General features: G+C 35.7%; 1 protein-coding gene across 3 annotated transcripts in view; it reads left to right on the forward strand.

Moving 5' to 3' along the window:
- TNPO1 (transportin 1) overlaps positions 1-12229 on the forward strand; it is a 119837-nt gene extending 107608 nt beyond the window's left edge. For all 3 annotated transcript variants that reach the window (XM_049865315.1, XM_049865325.1, XM_049865335.1), the window contains exons 22-25: positions 396-495; positions 3032-3106; positions 4077-4219; positions 6523-12229. In XM_049865315.1, the coding sequence (XP_049721272.1) occupies positions 396-495; positions 3032-3106; positions 4077-4184 (283 nt within the window). In that variant the 3' untranslated portion in view covers positions 4185-4219; positions 6523-12229. The remainder of the gene's footprint in view (positions 1-395; positions 496-3031; positions 3107-4076; positions 4220-6522) is intronic.
- Positions 12230-19532: the final 7303 nt, after the last annotated feature.

Here is a 19532-nt window from a genome sequence, read left to right on the forward strand (position 1 = left end):
CAATTGATAATCTTTCAATTCAAGTTATTTTTAGTGTTTAATGGAATACAAATTTTAAATACAGTTTAAATTAATGCAGTTTTAAAAATCAATTCGACAATTTACTTATGGCTCTGAATCATTAATGTAGTTTAAATAGGAGAGTCAAATCAGTTGTTCTTTTCATAGATGCAGTCTATTATTAAGGAAATGTGAATTTCACTGTTTCTACTATGTGGAAACATACAGGATGGGCCTAACATACAGGAAGTAAGAGAAACTTAAAGTCTCTGAAAACTCTTTGGATATAACCATTATTTATACTGTAGTGCTTATTCCATTAAATACTGTCCATTACTGTTTTAACTCAAACTGCTTTTTACCTTAACACTAAACTCAATTCTGTAATTTAATAGGTGCACCTCTCTGAGAAACATAAGGGACAATGAGGAAAAGGATTCAGCATTCCGTGGGATTTGTACCATGATCAGTGTGAATCCCAGTGGAGTAATCCAAGTAAGATGTTCACAAGGATTTGTTTTTAAACTTCTAATATTCTGAATAAAATTTTAAAGGAGGAAGCATTATAACTTATGTAAAATGTTATATGTATTATAATTTTTAGGTATTAAAACATGTTTAAAGTATTCCACATTTCTTAATATTTTGAAATGATAATGCCTGTTTTTATATTCTAAATCTTTGTCAGGAAATAAGATAGTAGATTAGAAGAGTAAGACTGAATTCTGGTCTTGAACTAAGCCAAAGCTTCATTCGTCTATGTTCCGATCTCATTTATTTATTTCATATGTGCCTCCTCTGTGCACATCAATTTGCCAGGTTTGAGGGTGTCTGCATTTAAAGAGTGACCAAATAGTAGGATGCTCTCCAGAGTCAGACATAAAACTTTAGTGATGAACAAACTAAAATACTGAAACAGTCATTGAAATCGCTTTCCTTTTGAGAGCTTATGATTTATTAATCCTTATTTTGTTTCCTGTTTTAGCGCATGTCGTATTTAGACATTTTGAGCTTTTTTGGATAGAATGTGAGTCTGATCAAACCTCCAGATGCAGCTGCTAATATGCAGGATACACAAAACGTAGGGAAACTACACTGTGCATACACAATCACAATGCAGACTGTGTGGAACTAGGTTAAATGCCGGTATTCTTTGGCAGATAAATTGTAAGAAAGAGAAAGGAATGCAAGGGGAATGTATACGTTCCAAGAGACCTAAGATATATCAAATCAGTTTAAAAAGCATGGAGGAGTGCAAAACTAAATTTTGGCTGATAGAGATGCACACTTGAGCGTTAAAACTACAAAGAAATACAGGAAGTGATTGCTGTAAAAGTTGAGGTAGTAGTTCCTTTCGGGGGATAGATAAGGGATTGAGATTGGAATAGGGCACACGGACGGACTTCCGGAGTGACCGGCAAAATTTTACTTCTTGATCTGTCATAGTTGAAAGGATATTAGCCCAGTAGCCCTAAAATATTTCGTTAAACTGTATGTTTTATGTGGTTTTCTGGGTGATAAAAGTTTCCTTTTTTTTTTTAGATCAACTAGGTTGACATTTATTTCCTGAGAATTTTAATTTTTATTTCTTGAAAATAAAAAGGTGCTTCGAACATTTTTAAATTGAGACTTTTGATATTTCCTATCTTAAAACATTATGAATTATCAGCTTTTAAAAAATTCAAGTTGATGAAGGTGATAGATGTTGAAAACACAAATTACAAATAAAAGTCTTTTATTTTTATAATCATAAAACATTTTGTGCTCTTGAACAAGATATACGTATACTTGAGAAAAATTCCCTAGTTGAAAAATAATCTCCTGATACTCAGTTTATTTTTTTAACACTTTGAAGACTTTTGTGTCATCTTAAATGTGTTTTAGGTGGTATCTTGTGTAACATACCTTGTTAAAAAGGAGCATCTTCCCACCAGGATTTTTGTTGTTTTCCTTTTTGAGTTAACATTTAAGACAATAAAAGTAATAAGTAGTAGTGAAATCACTAACAACTTAAGAGTTGGTAGAAATTCCTACTTTTTAACTTTATTTGAATTGTGATTAAGAGAAAATGTTTTATTTTTATGTTTAAATTTTATTATAAATTCTAGGCATGTGCAAATTTAAATTTTTAGCATCAGACTAATATTTGGAAGATAGGAAGAATCATAATTTGAATAAATATGAACTTTAAGCAAGCGGCAGTGTATTTGCTTAAATAAAATTATTTTATACATATACTTTAGTATTAGTAAATATAGAAATTATTGAGGTTCTTTGAATTTAATAGTAATATTTAAAGGAGTTAACATGTTAAAACCAGCAATATCTTGAATGTTCTGTGTTGAGCTGTTGATGTTTCAGTATGATACTCAAGCTGAGAAAAATATTTTCATGAAGAAAGTTAAAACATGTACCACTTGTCACCTTGTTCTTGTAGTCAGAATAACCCGATTATCCTTTTTTGTTGTTGTTTTGGTCGGTGCTGGATTGGAATGAGTTTTGTTTCTAACTGCATAGTTGTTGTTCTGACTTTTGGTCATTTCATTTAAGTTTCTGTCTAACGATGGGTTTTGAAATTTAGATCTATTCAGTCCTGTACTTCAGGTCAAGCTGATTTGGTATATACTAAGCTGGCTTTCAGATATATCCAGGCCAGTTAGAACTGTAAAGTAACTAAATTTATGTAGTTCTTTAATTCAGTAAATGAAGGTTTGTCTTCATTTAAATGGGTGCTGATTTGGTGCTTTTAGTCTATTGGTGGTGCTAAACATTTATTGGACTAGAGTTTTGTTCTGTGATGTAAAAGCTTCCAGTATAAACTGAATGAGTGGAGGTTCCTTGATAGTGGGATGATAAGGACAACCATTAAGTAATCATTTGAATTCTTTATGATCGTAGTCGATTTTAAATGTGTTCGTTTTTTAGCCAAGATTCTATCATGACATAAACCCTAAGGCTCATATATATATATATATCTTTTTGCTGGCTTTGACAAACATAATATTACTCTAAGATGTATTTCTTGTTACAGGATTTTATATTTTTTTGTGATGCTGTTGCATCATGGATTAGCCCAAAAGATGATCTCAGAGACATGTTCTGTAAGGTAACTAATTATAATGCATCATTTAAACCCATTGCCATTGAGTCGATTTTGACCCATAGCAACCCTATAGGACAGAGTAGAACTTAGCCCTTGGGTTTCCAAGGCTGTAAATCTTGATGGAAGCAGACTGCCACACCTTTCTCCCTCCAAGCGCCTGGTGGATTTGAACCACCAACCTTTTGGTTAGCAGCCGAGCACTAAACCACTGCCACTAGGGCTCCAGTGCATCATTTTGGGACTCTTACAATCCTAGTTGGAAGGTTTAAATTGCTTTTGTATTTTGTATGAAACGTAGGCTCTTTAAAGGTTAGATTCTGTATTGTCTTTTTTCTTGATAAAGAAGATGGCATGATCTTAAGATACAGCAGTGACTTCATATCAGTAGACCACACACTTTGAAAATATCTTCCCAATCAGTACCACTAATTCATGTTTTCATTATCCTACTTACGTAAAATAGTATGTATTTTCCAAGATGGCTGACAGAGATTATAGTATACCCTCAAACTGTTGAACAGAGGAAATCTTTATGGCCTCCCCAGTGATTAAGCCTATATACTTCCTTGCCTTGTTGGTACCCCGTTTTAATTTTCTCCAGTCAGTAATCAACCATAACAATAAATAAAATCCTGTTATGCATTTGACTCACCATTAAAACTAATGAAGTACGTTGCAGCCATGAGCCCAAAGCCTGTATATTTACCATTTCAAAAAGTTTAACATAAAAATTTTATCCCTTGGATGAATTCTGTACCTTTTGTGTTTGTTTTTCATTAGTTATGATGTCAGAAGCTGTCAAATAGGACACTTCCTGAATTCAAAACTTCCCAAAGCAAAGTTGAGTATGTGTTAGGAGTTGCTTTTAGTCAAGGTGGGCAATGGTGTAGAATCCAACAAAATTTGAGAACAGCTGCTTTAAAATGGGTAGAATTTTCTCTTGTTACTGATTAATGTTTTTTACTCTTTGCAGATCCTTCATGGATTTAAAAATCAAGTTGGGGATGAAAATTGGAGGCGTTTCTCTGACCAGTTTCCTCTTCCCTTAAAAGAGCGTCTTGCAGCTTTTTATGGTGTTTAATCTTGCACACTTAAGCTGCAGTCCCATAATTAAGGGTAAGTAACAAGAAGTTTAGAAGTTTTGGGGATGAAGAAAGTTAGGGGTACAGTCTAAAAACTACTAAATAGAATAAAGGTACTTATTTTCTGTAGGAGTTGAACCCAGCAGTTAAATAAAACATAGTCTCAGGTGCTGTATTAGACTTTAAGATTCAAAGTATTTAAATGAAAGCTTGCAAATTTTTGCAAAGAGCTAGCAAGCAAAATAAAATGAATGGCTCCACTTCTGAATCCTAGGAAGAAAGAAATCCAGATGGTATTCCGGTTGGATTTCGCAACATTGCATCTGCTAGAGGACACCAGTATTCACAGAGATGGGGTAAAAATGGTTCAAGAATTTATAGTCTCCGATATATCAAGGGCTTTCACTGCCATGAGCTTTAGGAAGAACTTAAATAGAATTGGAACTGGGTTTTACCTCAGAAGATAAGAACATTTAACATTCATTCTTCAACAGATATTAATGATTAAGCACCTATAAGGTGCCTAGCACTTTGTTTTTAGATGGGTAGTACCCAGTACCCAGTGCCGTTGAGTTGATTCCGACTCATAGTGACCCTGTAGGACAGAGTAGAACTGCCCCATAGAGTTTCCAGGGAGCGCCTGGCGGATTCGAACTGCTGACCCTTTGGTTAGCAGCCGTAGCACTTAACCACTACACCACCAGGGTTTCCAGATGGATAGTAGAAGATTCTCTTTTGATTTGGGTAAGTCCACTTAGACTCTTAGCTTCAGTTCCCTCACTGTGTTATTGTGAGGATTAAATACTTTAGTATATGCAATGCTGGAACTTAGTACGTTGCCAGTAAGTTAGTTAAATAAATGTTAGCGTCATGAGGGTTAGATACGGTGAACCAGGGTTTTGACACCCTTGTTTATGTTTTGAACATGAATTGAGAAATGTTTGACAAAGAACTGGGGGGTGGGTACCCGGGGTAGGGTACTCAGTGTATGTGTATAGAGGGTGTACACCAAATTGAATTACCCTTTATGTTAAATTGGAGTTTTTGCTTGCTTGTTTGCATACCTACTTACTCTGAGCTAATTTTTAAACCTTGAAAGATCTCAACATTTAAGTGATCTTGCCTAAAAGGCAATAGAAATGGGCTACAGCCTTTGGAATGTCTCAGAGTCTTTTGCATATGTTGTCCCACTTTGGCTTTGAGTTATCAGAGCTGTTTTGTACCTTTAGCATTTCGGAAAACTGCTTGATCCACCCTTATGTTAAATCATGAGAATGCAGTAGATGAAAATGACTTCAGGTTTCACAGGGCTGAAAGGTTCAACAGTGGGCTAAGTCTTGAGCATTTTCAGATTTCTTACCTTCTGTGGTCTCCGTCACATCACCAGTTGTGAATTAATTGTGGTAATCACTGTTCTGATACACAGCACGAAAGAATTCTCTTGTTTCAGAATTAGAGATACAAGTAGATACGTAACTTTTATTCCTGCCCTTTTGTACTCCTCCCTTTTTCAGAGGAAAGAGAAAAGGGTTTGCTTGTACTTAATTGCTGTCTGAATTCACGTGAACATTCATAAATGTCTGAAGTTTGGCGTGCATGGGTAATAAGTAGAGTTTTGTGAAAGGACCATTGTCAGGTACTAGTTAAATATCTCCCAGTAAGCCACCTTTATATCCTAGTGTTCTCCTTAAAACTATGTTAACCCTGAAAAAAGTCCTTATCAGGAATATCAAGTAGCCTAAGAGTATAGTAAAAGTAGAGTCAGAAGAGTTATTAATTAGGAACATTGAAGAAGTGTTTTGATATTTGCTGATTTTTTTTTTAGTTAGTAATGAGGACTTCAGTACCTTCTAGACTAAAACATGAGAGAAGCAAAACGAACTAATGTACCTTTGTAATTTGATGGATTGTTTTATTGGGAAATACTGGGAAAAAGAACGTTTAACTCTCACTAAAGAAAGTGATTGTCCTAAAAAAAAAAGTGTTTAATTTTGAAGGAAATAAGATCACCTTGTAAGTAAAAAATAAGTAGTTCCTATGGATCCCATTGAGTCTGATGGTGTCTTACAAGGCACATACATCTATATACTGCTCGGTGCTTGTCCCCAGCCTGCCCCTCACTTTTCATGTCTGAAGCAGGTGATAATTCAGAGCCATAAGAGAAGGAAGCAACATGGTTATAATTGACTAGCATGATCTTAGGCAAGTTCTCTAATTTCTCATTTTCTTTATAGGTAGAAAGAGCATTATTACTTGATTAATTTTACATTCCAGTGACTAGAAAGAAAAAAAAGCAATTGTTAAAATGTAAAATTGTTTTTGTTTTTGTTTTTATAGGTCCTTCAGTCTTGGAGACTATGAGGGAGCCTCTGCACCCAGGGAAAATGTTACCCTTTACAGGGGGGAAGGGTAAACCAGTAGGGAATACAGTCCAATCCCAACCCTACTGGGAGGGGCGGGAGGGAGGTGTTGCCGTCACTGTATTAAGTCGATGTTGGGAAATGTTTTAACATCTGGAGCCTTTGTGGGTGGAAATCTGTCTCCAATTACAACTCTGCACTGGATGTGAAGAAGCAAAAAAAATATTCAGCCTACTCACAAAACAGTACATTCTGGAATATTACGGGGAATTGTACCAAAACAAGAACCATATAAATGATGCATCGGGTTAAGAGAGAGGATAAATTCTATAGCGCACAATAAAGGAAACCTAAGAAAGGGGGTTATAAACAGAAGAGAAGCTTTTTTTTTTTTTTTAATTTTTTTTTTTTTTTTTTTATTTAAAAGTTTTTATATAAGTTTCCCACGTGGTGGGGCCTTGTTTTGCATGCTGATGAAGAACTACACAAATGAAGCTAATAGAGTTAAAATCAGCTTGCCTACTCATAATAGAAGCAGGTTCTTGGAAGTTACAATTTAAGGTACCCCAGAAAAAGTTGGAAATAAAATGAAACAAATTTAAACAATGAAGCACCCTGTGAAATGCCAAATGAGTCACTCCTTTACCTTTGTGGGGTGGGCAGGGAGGGAGGAATAAATGGGGTTGGGCATATCAAACTAAAGATTGACATCTTAATTTTACATTAAAACATTAATGTAGTGGATATAATTTGATGGTTGTACTTCAATAGATTTCATTTCTAGGCCAAGACATTATTTTTAATGTGCAGTTTAAGGTTCAGGCATGCATTCTGGCTCATAGTGATTGAAAGTAATTTAAATTAGTGGGAAAGTAGCATGCTTGCATCACATAGAGTGAGATTGGTATTCATTTACCTATGTTGCGCCAGTTTGTGTTGCAGTTTACCAATTCAATATAGCCCTGCATTTAAAATTCCTTTTTAAGATTTGTGGATTTTAATTTTATTAAGAATATAGATATAAAGTACTGTAGTTTACAGCTAGGCCTCAAAATAATCTTTTTAGGATCTGTTAGGAATAAGATTGATATTGTATTGTGTGTAACCTGCACAATGTGGAAAGCTGATATACCTGTGCAAAATCTTTGCCTCCGTGCTGTCAGTGTGATGTGCTTTCTGCATGGTTATATACTACTAGTGATTTTATCAAAACTTCTAAAATTACATGGTAAAAGATCTGTAAAAGGCTGCATAAATGTTAGTTGGCACATAAGGACAATTGTAGAAGTTGAAGACATGATTGCTATATTTCAATGTTTATTCCCACTCAACATATTGCCTTCTAAGCTTTCCTTTTCTGTTCAAAGCATGATCTTAAAGATATGTTTAAGTTAATGGATGTAATGCAGGGTTCCTACACTGTATTGGCGCATGTTGGTGGCCCTCTGTGCCCTAGATATATGCACACAGGGTGCAAGTTAAAAGCTACAGAGTGAAAGTTGGCTTGGATCCTCTTCATTTCATTTGTTTAGCTTTTCTGTTATTTTTCTCTACTTACATGTATTCCTGTGAATAAATCCTTGTTAAGTTAACCCTTTACTTTTCCTTCCATGTGTATTTTCTTATATACTGTGAATGTGAAAACCTAACTGGTACACTTGATTTTGTGTCCATTCGAAAGTGCAAGTCTTTATTAATTTGGATTGCCTGAACAGTGTATCCCATGATGATGAAGGAAAATGGAGAGTTCTGTTTTTTGTTTTTTTTTTTTTAACTCTGCTGGTCAGAGACGAAGCCACACCTTTCCATTTTCAATGCTGCATATTTAATCTGCAACAAAAATGTTAAGCCATAACAACCTTTTTTATATTTTAGTTTGTCACCTTTGCATTGCAGAATAAATACTGAATAACCGTTTTTATAAGCAGTTGCTCCTCTTTGCATGGTTCTGTTCTCTAAAGGTGTTGAATGATACAGCCATTGCACTGAAGTTTTTCAGCTGTGTGCGTGCGAATTTATAAATACCGGTTCAAAAAATTTCAAATGCATGGTAGCATGCAGAAAGGTTTTTGTTATTGTGTATGTGTGTTTGCGTTTTTTTTTTTTTTTTTTTTTTAACGTCTTCTTTCACCTCCTTTACTTTGGCTTTGCAAATTTCAGTCTGTAGAGCCTACATTGTGTCATATTCGGTAATGCCCCCTCCCCCTTATTTTTTAAATTATAAATTCGATCCAAAGTGTGGCATTTTGTTTTCTATACCATTGTTTCTTTGACAGCTCAAAATTTGCTTTTTAGTAAGTCTGCAAAACCAAAATAGTGATGCTATTTTATCCTTAAATTACAGTAATACACAGTAGTGCTTTGAATACTTTTTAGGATTTAATATGGAAGATATTTTAATATTCAGGAATAGGTAGTAAATTTTAAATGGGAAGAAATGACAAAATTATCTAAACAGTAAAATAAGTAATTAAAAACAACCTAGCTACCTGGGCCTGTGATTAATAATTACATATTGTCATCTGTTTGATTAAAAATTAGTTTTCAATTAGGCAGATATATAAAAATTATAAGATTGTGCCCATTTCATAGTCATTTGACCTCTTCAAAAGGAAGTTTAATTTTAAAATAGAAAATATTACTAACAACCTTGAGATTGGGCTTTTAGTTTTTTGTTGTTTCTCCCCCTTCCTTGAGGTTAGTTTGTTTCTCCCTAATTTTATTTCAGATACGTAGTATATAGCACAGGAATTTGCAGAAGCCATTTAAGTTCTCTTTGAGGTAAGCTCTGATTTAGCATTTATTGTTCTGATAAAACTTAATACATCATGGGATATATATATATAAAGCAACTTAATTCTTGTGGTGTAGTCTTTAATAGTGTTGAATGTTGATTGAGTGTCTATGAAATTGTGAGTTTGTCTTTGTTACATTCCAGTGTTTCTGCCTCTTGGCATGCTGAAAGCACGGCTTACTTCATCCGCTCCTTACACACTGAAGCGCTGTTAGTGTGCTCAGCTACAGAAATAGCCGCTGCTAAGTGATGTAGATTTTCTACTTGAATATTTTTATGTTGTAGGAACCTCAGGAGGTCAGTGTTTACTGTTTTATATATGCCTTCTTTTTCCTGTTTGAGCTTTTCTCTTTGAAGGATTCTAACAGAACAAAAGCTGCTGATCAACCTAAGTTGGAAACAGAAAGTGTATTTAATATAATTTAAATGCATGTTTGGCAGTTCCATGTTATAGTGCATTAGTAAGTGAACTGAGTACCACAGATTCTCATTTATTCAGGAAAGAATTCTGCTTTTTTTGTATTGTCTAATCTCTTAAATGACTTCATACTGTGTAAAAAAAATTCACTTTTTTTTAAACATATTTTGGTTGGTTATTTCCCAAGTAATCAACATGTAAATAATCTTTAAGAGCCAGTTTTGATGCTTTACATTATTGCTACTTGATTTTGTGAGGCAAATTAGATATCAAAGAATAGATTTTAAAACACTTAACCAAGCCATTACATCTTAAAACAAGTAGCATACATTTTGTAATTAACGTATTGATAAACACTGTGATTTTTTTGTTGTTGTTAAGACTTTTTCATTGATCCGAATTGCTTAAATTGCATATATTGTAAAATAGGATCAGATGTATATTTTAAAATAATTTCAATTGACTTTCCTCTTGAAATGCTTTGTCTACTCAGTTATAAAATATTCAGATACAAGTTTTATCTCAGGTGAATACTCTTGTATCAGTTTGCTTTGGTGACATATGCTTATAAAGGGTCATCATACTTGTAGTCTTTGTTTTTTAGTGTATTTTATTATCTTCCCATTTAGTCTGATTTTACAACCTTTATTCTAGCAGACCAGAGTGTTAAATCCCTCCTGGCAAGCCTTTGCATGCAGGTTTACTTGAAAGGGAGTCAGTTTGGTCATCCTTTTCTCCAGATTCCCAAGAGAGGAAAGTAGAAAAATTTCTAACCTATATTAAATCACCCTGCATAGCTGAAATGCCAGAATTAGACTAATTATGTCTTAAACCCTTTAGTCTAAATTTAAATCCTTTGCCATGAGGAAAAAAATGGTTTTTTGCTTCGTATACTTAATCTGTATTATTCATATTGAATGTATTAACAGGTAACGGTGCAAAAACATTCTTCGCAAGAGAAGAGTGTATCATGCATAACTGCGATTTAAGTCCTTCCTTTGGTGTAGTACTTTAAAACACAACACACGGCTTTGCTCGTTGAATTTGTTTTGCAGATAATAAAAGGGGAAAAACACTAACTGTTGCTACTAGTACTGTTAATTGAAGTGTAAGCATTGATACCTTTAAGAAAACTGGTCTTCGGATTTTCAAGGACCTGGAATACTCTAGATGAAAAATAAGATCAATGAAGAGCTGTGTATTTAACAATATTATCTAGTAGTAATACCATACGATAGTATTGTATACCAACTTAGTGCATTTCACACTGTATTAAATATGGAGTTACTTCAAATGCCTCTTTAAATTTTACGTAAAAATTAGTTTCATTCACCTGTATACTTCACGTGGTGACTTGTGACTAATTTTTTCAGTCTCATGTAGATCTTTCCTCCATCGGTGTTACTTATATGTAGAGGATCCTTTTATCTTTATGCTTAATTATTATACATATTAATTTTAAGATATACATTTAAATTATAGCAACTGTTTATTGTGGTTTGTATCCCAGAATGTATTGTGTTTTTTTTTTAAAGATGCTTAATAGCTGAATGTATGCATGATTTTTGAGTGAAGTTAAAATGATTTTTTTCACCATTTGTTGTACATTTTAAAGCCAAGCCAAATCTATTTGCCAAGCAGTATATCACTAATTAGAAAACCAGTAGTTCACCTTTTATTACAATTTCTGTTCATCTACCATAGAATCCCTTTATACTATGGCTTGGTATTGTGCAGAATTCGCTGTTTTTTAGGTTGATTATCTTCCTGAAGGCCTAATACAACATGGTTAGCCTGTAAGGCAGTGTTGGTCCCCTCCTAATTCCGGCCTTATTAAAGGGGTTTTGTGATTGTTTCCCCATTGTATTTCATTATTGTTTTTCCTCTGTGGGTATATAGCCAAACTGAAGTTGGATGATTTTATGGAGATAATAATTAGACAATACTGTATAATTTTACTTAATAGATGATCATCTTGTGAGAAGAGATGTTTAACATTATAAAATCACTTCATAATATAAAAGTTTTACACTTAATATTCAAGTTAACTTTGGGTGCAATAATTTAGTAGTTTTAGCTGTAGTTATAAATAACTGGATCTTTCTGCTGACAACTTAGGTTGTATGAGTTATGCTTAAAAGCTTTAAATCTGATGTTTCTTGTACCTGCCACACTATGTTAGAATATGTCCTTCAAACATATCCTCCTGCAACTTCTCAAACTGTACTAAATTGATATTTCTTGAAATCTAACTCTGTGCTAACAGATCTTCATTTTAAATAGAATACGGTTTTAATTTTTGATAAGCTGCTGAATTTTAAAGAGAGTTTTTTGGGGCCACCAAATATTTTGGATCATGCAGAGAATATATATTGTACTGTAGTAATTTTGTATTTACATTTGTATGATGTGACATAATAGATGTGAATGTTAATCACTGCTTGACTATGTTAATAAAGTTGTTTAACTATAGATGTTGCACTCTGATTTTTAATGAAAGGAAATGAGCTCCCTCATCCCCTCATTTTGGGTCCAAATAGGTCTTGTTGTGTTGGGGGGTTTTGTTTGAGCTTTTTTTTCCTAACCCTTAGCTTACACATTAATGCATTCTTGTGGTTTAGCTTCATCAGTTTTTAAAATTGAAATGTCTTATTTGTATAGTGGGGTGAAAAGCCTTTTCCCAACTTCTAACCTACTGCTATTACTGATAGTATTGTATGCCAACCTTGTGCATTTCTAACCGTTGATTCTAGGTTCAGCTGTTTTGATGGGGGGTGGGAATATGTTCTACAAAAAATTAAAAGGCGAAGTCATGATTAAAACTTCAATATAAGGATAAATTGCATGTGTGTGCGTGTGTGTGTGTGTTAAGGCTCCATATTTACCCTTAAGAAAATTAAGACTTCGAAATTTTTGCAAATTTTACATTTATAGAAATAGTGGCTTCCTCTTTAGGTTGTAATCTGTTGTTATAGTTGCATGGTACTAAAATTAAATATATTAATACATTTCAGGGAAGATGTGCATATTTTTATCTTGTAATGAATAATTCAATAATTTATATGTAGTTTTTTAGGAATGGCTGGAAAACTATTTGCAGTCTTTGGCAAAAGATTTTCAAGTTTATTTTCAAGATTGGACTAACAAAAAGCATATTTCAACAGGTTGTAAAAGCACATACTCATAGGAAATTCCTAACATACTTTCAGTGCTGCATATGTATGTTGCCAGGTTTGTGTATAAGTAAACGTGTCTGTATAAAGCTCCTGTGTACTCTTGAAGAGTACCCTCAGATAAGAGGGCAGCTTGTTTAAAGGGGGGAGGGGGGTGAGAACTGAGTAGTAGTTGAAGCTACATCTCTCTGAATTTGGATTTCCTGCGTACTGGATAGTTGAATACAGAAGGTGCTGAGGCTATGACTCTGTAATCTCAAAGTCTTATAGTAACTTGATGTAAAAGTTTGAGAACATATTGAAACATCTGTACAAATCTACAGTCAGTTCGACACAATTTGCAAATCAGTTTAAAATTCAACTTCTTAACCATGAGCAAGAATAATACAAAGAAGTAACTGTTTTGAATCAATTTGAATAAAAGTATTCAGTGATATGATTGTTAGTATTTCTATGCACATACGAATATGTATATACTGTACTTACATATTTTGTTTTTACTCATTGTATCCAAATTTGCCTGTTAATAGACGTTATAGCTTAGTATTCTGTGAATAACCACCATCTTAACTATTGTTGGACATTCAGAAGTTACTTGTAATATTTCACTCTTAGGGATATTTATTAAAACTATTTCTATGCTTAAATGTTTGCATACATCAGTAGTGATTGCTTAGTAAAATGCCAGGTCAAAAGGAGGTGATTATGGTCAAATTGGGGCAGTGCTGATTCAGTGGTAGAATTCTCACCTTCCATATGGGAGACTAGGATTCAGTTCCCAACCAATGTACTACAAGTGCAGCCATCACCTGTCAGTGGAGGCTTCCATGTTGCTGTGATGCTGAACAGGGTTCCGACTAGGAAAAAAGGTCTGGTGATAACACTTCTGAAAATCAGCCAGTGAAAGCCCTGTGGACATGATCAAGTTATCTTTCAGAAAAGTACAGATTTGCATACCCAGCAGTAATTTCAGTGCTGTTAGGTCCTCTTAAAAAGTGCTTTAAGCTGTGATTTAACTATAGAAAATCTGTTTTCTCATTCCGTATTTAATAATTGAGTGCTATGTCACAGACACTGTTCTTGGTCTCATGATGCTTACCTTCTATTGTAGGGAGACAGGTAAGTAACATACTTTGTTATGTAGCAAGTGCCAGGCAGAAAAAGAGCAGGAGATGCAAGGTATTGATGGCCAGGGATGCTCACTATTGTAAATAGGATAGCAGGACATAGAGGAAGGTTTGAGGGTGCCATTTGAGCAGAAACAAAGGAGTGAGCCTGTGCGTATCTGGGGAAGAGTACCAGACAGAGAACAAAAAGGACAAATGCCTTAAGACAGTAATGTGGTATGTATTGCAAATGACAGGAGTGTAGTTACAGCACAGTGAGCAAGAGGGAAGAGTAATAGGTAAGACCCAAGAGATAACTTGAGGCCAGATGGTACAGATCAATTTCACAGTCGAGTGAAGTAGGGGGCCACTGCTGGGTTTTGAGTAGAAAAATGATAGACTGTGGGCAAGGGGGGAAGCAGGGAGACCACTTAGAAAGCTATTAGAATCAGGGGAGAGTATCAAGGCTTGAATCAGGGTGGAAACTCTGACGGTGTAGTGATTAAGAGCTGCTGCTGCTAACCAAAATGTCTGCAGCTCAGATCCACCAGGCGCTCCTTTGAAACCCTGTGGGGAAGTTCTACTCTGATCTATAGGGTTGTTATGAGTCAGAATTGACTTGATGGCAGCGGGTTAGGGTTGAGTCCGGGTGGTAGTGGGGTAGGCTAAAAGTGATTTAATATCTACATAAGTTTAAAAGTAATCAACAAGATATGCTGACCTACTAGATGGGCGTTGTGAGGGTCAAGGATAGCTCTAAGACTTGGCCTGGCCTGAGCAGCTGGAAGGATGGAATTACCATTAACTGAAATCTGAAAAGCCTGGATTTGATTTGAAACACATGTGAAGAATGGTAGGAAGTTTAGTTGGAGTTTAAGAGAGAACCTGGCTTTAAATGGAAAAGTGGAAGTTACCGGTGTGTAAGTAGCACTTGAAACCATGATCTGAGGACTGGTTGAAGATGAAAGACGCAAGGACTGATGCAGGAGCACTCCCAACTTTGAGGTCTAAGAGTTGAGCAGTTAAAGAAAACCAGAGGAGCGTGGTGTTCTAATGTAGATCAAGTAAGAAGACAATTTACTTTGCATATGGCCACGAGATGATCACTGATGGTTTTGGCAGATTTATGTATGGCTAACAGGAGCCCTGGTGGCACAGTGTTTAAGAGCTATGGCTGCGGGCCAAAAGGTCAGCAGTTCAAATCCACCAGCCACTCTTTGGAAACCTTATGGGGCAGTCCTACTCTGCCCTATGGAGTTGCTATGAGTCAGAGTCAACTCTACAGCAAAGTGTTTGGCTTTGGTTTATAGAAGAATTAGAACAAGAGCTCTCTCTTTCATCCTTCCAAGGATTGCTAGAACCTTGCCTCTCTTATCCTCTAAGCCAAGTTAAGTGTCTTCATTTTCTAAATACAGAATTGTTCAGGAAATTTGGAAGCTTGTAAAGAGTGGCCTGTGACAGATTACTTCATTAAATGATTACAGTTCGTAGTGTTTGAAATTACAAATTTAACACACCAGAAAGATTAACAGCAGGATTATAAGCCAGAAAAATTATGGAAAAAAGTAATGAGATTGGGACAATCCCAATCAGGTATCAAAAATTTATGGCTGCAGGAGCTAAAATTTCCTGATGCGTGATTAAAAAAACACAAAAAGCTAAGTCTGGAAACAAACCTAAACACATGTAAGACTTTAGTATATGGCTCTTCAAATCAATGGAAGAAAGATGGATTATTTGACAGGTGTTGGGGAAATTGGATAGACATTTAAAAAGAAAATCGGATTCCCACCTCACATTATATACCAAAGATAATTTTAGATGGTTCAAATAATTTAAAGTACTGTATTAAACCTGGAGTTTCTTTTTATATAACCTTAGTGGGGGGAAGGCATTTCTAAGTATATAAAACCCAGAAGTCTTGAAAGAAAATATTGATGCTTTAAAAATAATTCTGTATGACAAACTAAAAAATTATTGAGGGGAAATTTTGCATCTTTTTCACAGAAAAGGTTAATTTACCTTAGTTTCTAAAAAGATTGTACAAGTCAGTAAGACAACCCAATAGAAAAATAGGCAAAGGATGAATGCTTCGTAGAAGACTAAAGATAAATTTTAAAGACTCAACTTCCATCAAAATCTTAAGTGCAGTTAAAACTTTTTTTTTTACCTGTTGGCAAAGATCAAAAAAGCTTGATGACACACTTACCTATGGAATATGCAAACAGGCACTCTGCTTACCAGGAGTATAAATTTCAGCTATGAGGAACAATTTAGAAGTTAGCAAAACTACAAATGCTTGTATCTTTTGACTTACATTTTATCTCATAACTGTTTATCCTATATGCATAATAGCCCATAAACATATGAAAAGATGGTAAATTTCTTTTTAACTAAAATGGCAAAATTTTAAAACCAGCAATACCAATTGTTAGTAAAGATGTAGTATGGAGAAACCAAGTCTTACAATGCTAATTTAGTTGAAGTACTTTGGAAACCAGTTTGTCAAAAGTTGAACATATGCACTCTATGACGCAGCAATTCCACAACTAGGAATATACCTTAGAATAACCCCACGTGTGTGCCAGAAAATTTACAAGACCCTTAATAGCAGCATTGTAATAGCAAAAGGAATGCCCCAAACATCTGACAGAAGGGATGAAAGAACTACAGCTGTACTTAACCATCCTAAGTGAATCCCAAAAATGCCAAGCAGGAGAAGCCAGTCTCAGAAAACTTACTGGGAAGCCATTTATATAAAGTTCAAAAACAGACAAGACTTAAAAATACACAAATGGGGATACATGCATAGATGTGTTATACAAAATTTAAATGGAGATACCTTGGAAGGAGAGCTGAAGGGGCTGGGTGGTGTGCATGAGTGGTTTTTTTTTTTCTTTAGTACATAATTGAATATACCATGGGCTGCAAGAAGAAAGAACTAATCGGCCTTGGAAGAAGTGTAGCCAGAATGCTCTTGTCTCAGTTATCTAGTGCTGCTGTAACAAATACCACAGGTGGATAGCTGTAACAAACAGAAATTTGTATTCTCAGTCTAGATGGCTAGAAGTCCAAATTCAGGGTGCCAGATGCAGGGGAAACCGTTGTCAGCCCTTTGGGAAGTTCCTCATCATCAATCTTCCCCCGGTGTAGGAGCTTCTCCACACAGAGGCCCTGAGTCCAAAGGATGGGCTTCCCTCCTGGTTCCTCATTTTTGGTGATAGAAGATCCCCTCTCTGTCTGCTTATTTCTCTCTTTTTATATATCTCGAAAGAGATTGAAGATACAACCTAATCTTGTAGATTGAGTTCTGCCTTATTAACAGAACTGCCTCTAATCCTGCCTTATTAACATCATAGAGGTAGGATTTACAACACATAGGAAAACCACATCAGATGACAAAATGGTGGATAATCACAATACTGGGAATCATGGCATAGCCAAGTTGACGCACGTTAGGTGTGGAGTCGGTTCCAACCCATAGCAGCCCTACGTGCAACAGAAAAATGGCCACAGCTAGGCCATGATTCCCAGTGTTCTATGATACCTTCTACAACGTCAAGTAACATGCTTCAATATTCGCCTTTCAGCATCTTCAATGACAAGAATTCTTTTTTTTTTTCACTTCAAGGAACTTTTTTTCAATTAACTTTTTTTTAATAATTTTTATTGAGCTTTAACTGAACCTTTACAAATCAAGTCAGTCTGTCACATATAAGCTTATATACACCTTACTCCATACTCCCACTTACTCTCCCCCTAATGAGTCAGCCCTTCCAGTCTCTCGTGAGAATTTTGCCGGTTTCTAACCCTCTCTACCCTCCTATCTCCCCTCCAGACAGGAGATGCCAACACAGTCTCAATGTCCACCTGATAAAAGTAGCTCACTCTTCATCAGCATCTCTCTCCTACCATTGTCCTGTCCCTTCCATGTCTGATGAGTTGTCTTCGGGAATGGTTCCTGTCCTGGGCCAACAGAAGGTTTGGGGACCATGACCACTGGGATTCTTCTAGTCTCAGTCAGACCATTAAGTCTGGTCTTTTTATGAGAATTTGGGGTCTGCATCCCACTGATCTGCTCCCTCAGGGGTTCTCTGTTGTGTTCCCTGTCAGGGCAGTCATCAGTTGTGGCTGGGCACCATCTAGTTCTTCTGGCCTCAGAATGATGTAAGTCTCTGGTTCATGTGGCCCTTTCTGTCTCTTGGGCTCATAGTTACCGTGTGACCTTGGTGTTCTTCATTCTGCTTTGATCCAGGTGGGTTGAGACCAATTGATGCATCTTAGATGGCCGCTTGTTAGCATTTAAGACCCCAGATGCCACATTTCAAAGTGGGATGCAGAATGTTTTCATAATAGAATTATTTTGCCAATTGACTTAGAAGTCCCCTTAAGGCATAGTCCCCAAACCCCTGCCGTTGCTCCACTTACCTTTGAAGCATTCAGTTTATCCCAGAAACTTCTTTGCTTTTGGTCCAGTCCAGTTGAGCTGACCTTCCCTGTATTGAGTATTGTCCTTCCCTTCACCTAAAGTAGTTCTTATCTACTAACTAATCAGTAAATAACCCTCTCCCACCCTCCCTCCCTCCCCCCCTTGTAACCACAAAAGTATGTGTTCTTCTCAGTTTATACTATTTCTCAAGATCTTATAATAGTGGTCTTATACAATATTTGTCCTTTTGCCTCTGACTAATTTCACTCGGCATAATGCCTTCCAGGTTCCTCTGTGTTATGAAATGCTTCACAGATTTGTCACTGTTCTTTATCAATGCATAGTATTCCATTGTGTGAATATACCACAATTTATTTAACCATTCATCTGTTGATGGACACCTTGCTTGCTTCCAGCTTTTTGCTATTGTAAACAGAGCTGCAATAAACATGGGTGTGCATACATCTGTTCGTATGAAGGCTCTTACTTCCCTAGGGTATATTCCGAGGAGTGGGATTTCTGGGTTGTATGGTAGTTCTATTTCTAACTTTTTAAGAAAATGTCAGATTTCCAAAGTGGTTGTACCATTTTACAGTCCCACCAGCAGTGTATAACAGTTCCAATCTCTCCACAGCCTCTCCAACATTTATTATTTTGTGTTTTTTGGATTAATGCCAGCCTTGTTGGAGTGAGATGGAATCTCATCGTAGTTTTAATTTGTATTTCTAATGGCTAATGATGGAGAGCATTTTCTCATGTACCTGTTAGCTGCCTGAATGTCTTCTTTAGTGAAGTGCGTGTTCATATCCTTTGCCCACTTCTTGATTGGGTTGTTTGTCTTTTTGTGGTTAAGTTTTAACAGAATCATATAGATTTTAGAGATCAGGCGCTGGTCGGAGATGTCATAGCTGAAAATTCTTTCCCAATCTGTAGGTGGTCTTTTTACTCTTTTGGCGAAGTCTTTAGATGAGCATAGGTGTTTGATTTTTAGGAGCTCCCAGTTATCTGGTTTCTCTTCATCATTTTTGGTAATGTTTTGTATTCTGTTTATGCCTTGTATTAGGGCT

The sequence above is a fragment of the Elephas maximus genome, chromosome 2 (genome assembly GCF_024166365.1).
Source record: "Elephas maximus indicus isolate mEleMax1 chromosome 2, mEleMax1 primary haplotype, whole genome shotgun sequence".
Taxonomy (NCBI): domain Eukaryota; kingdom Metazoa; phylum Chordata; class Mammalia; order Proboscidea; family Elephantidae; genus Elephas; species Elephas maximus.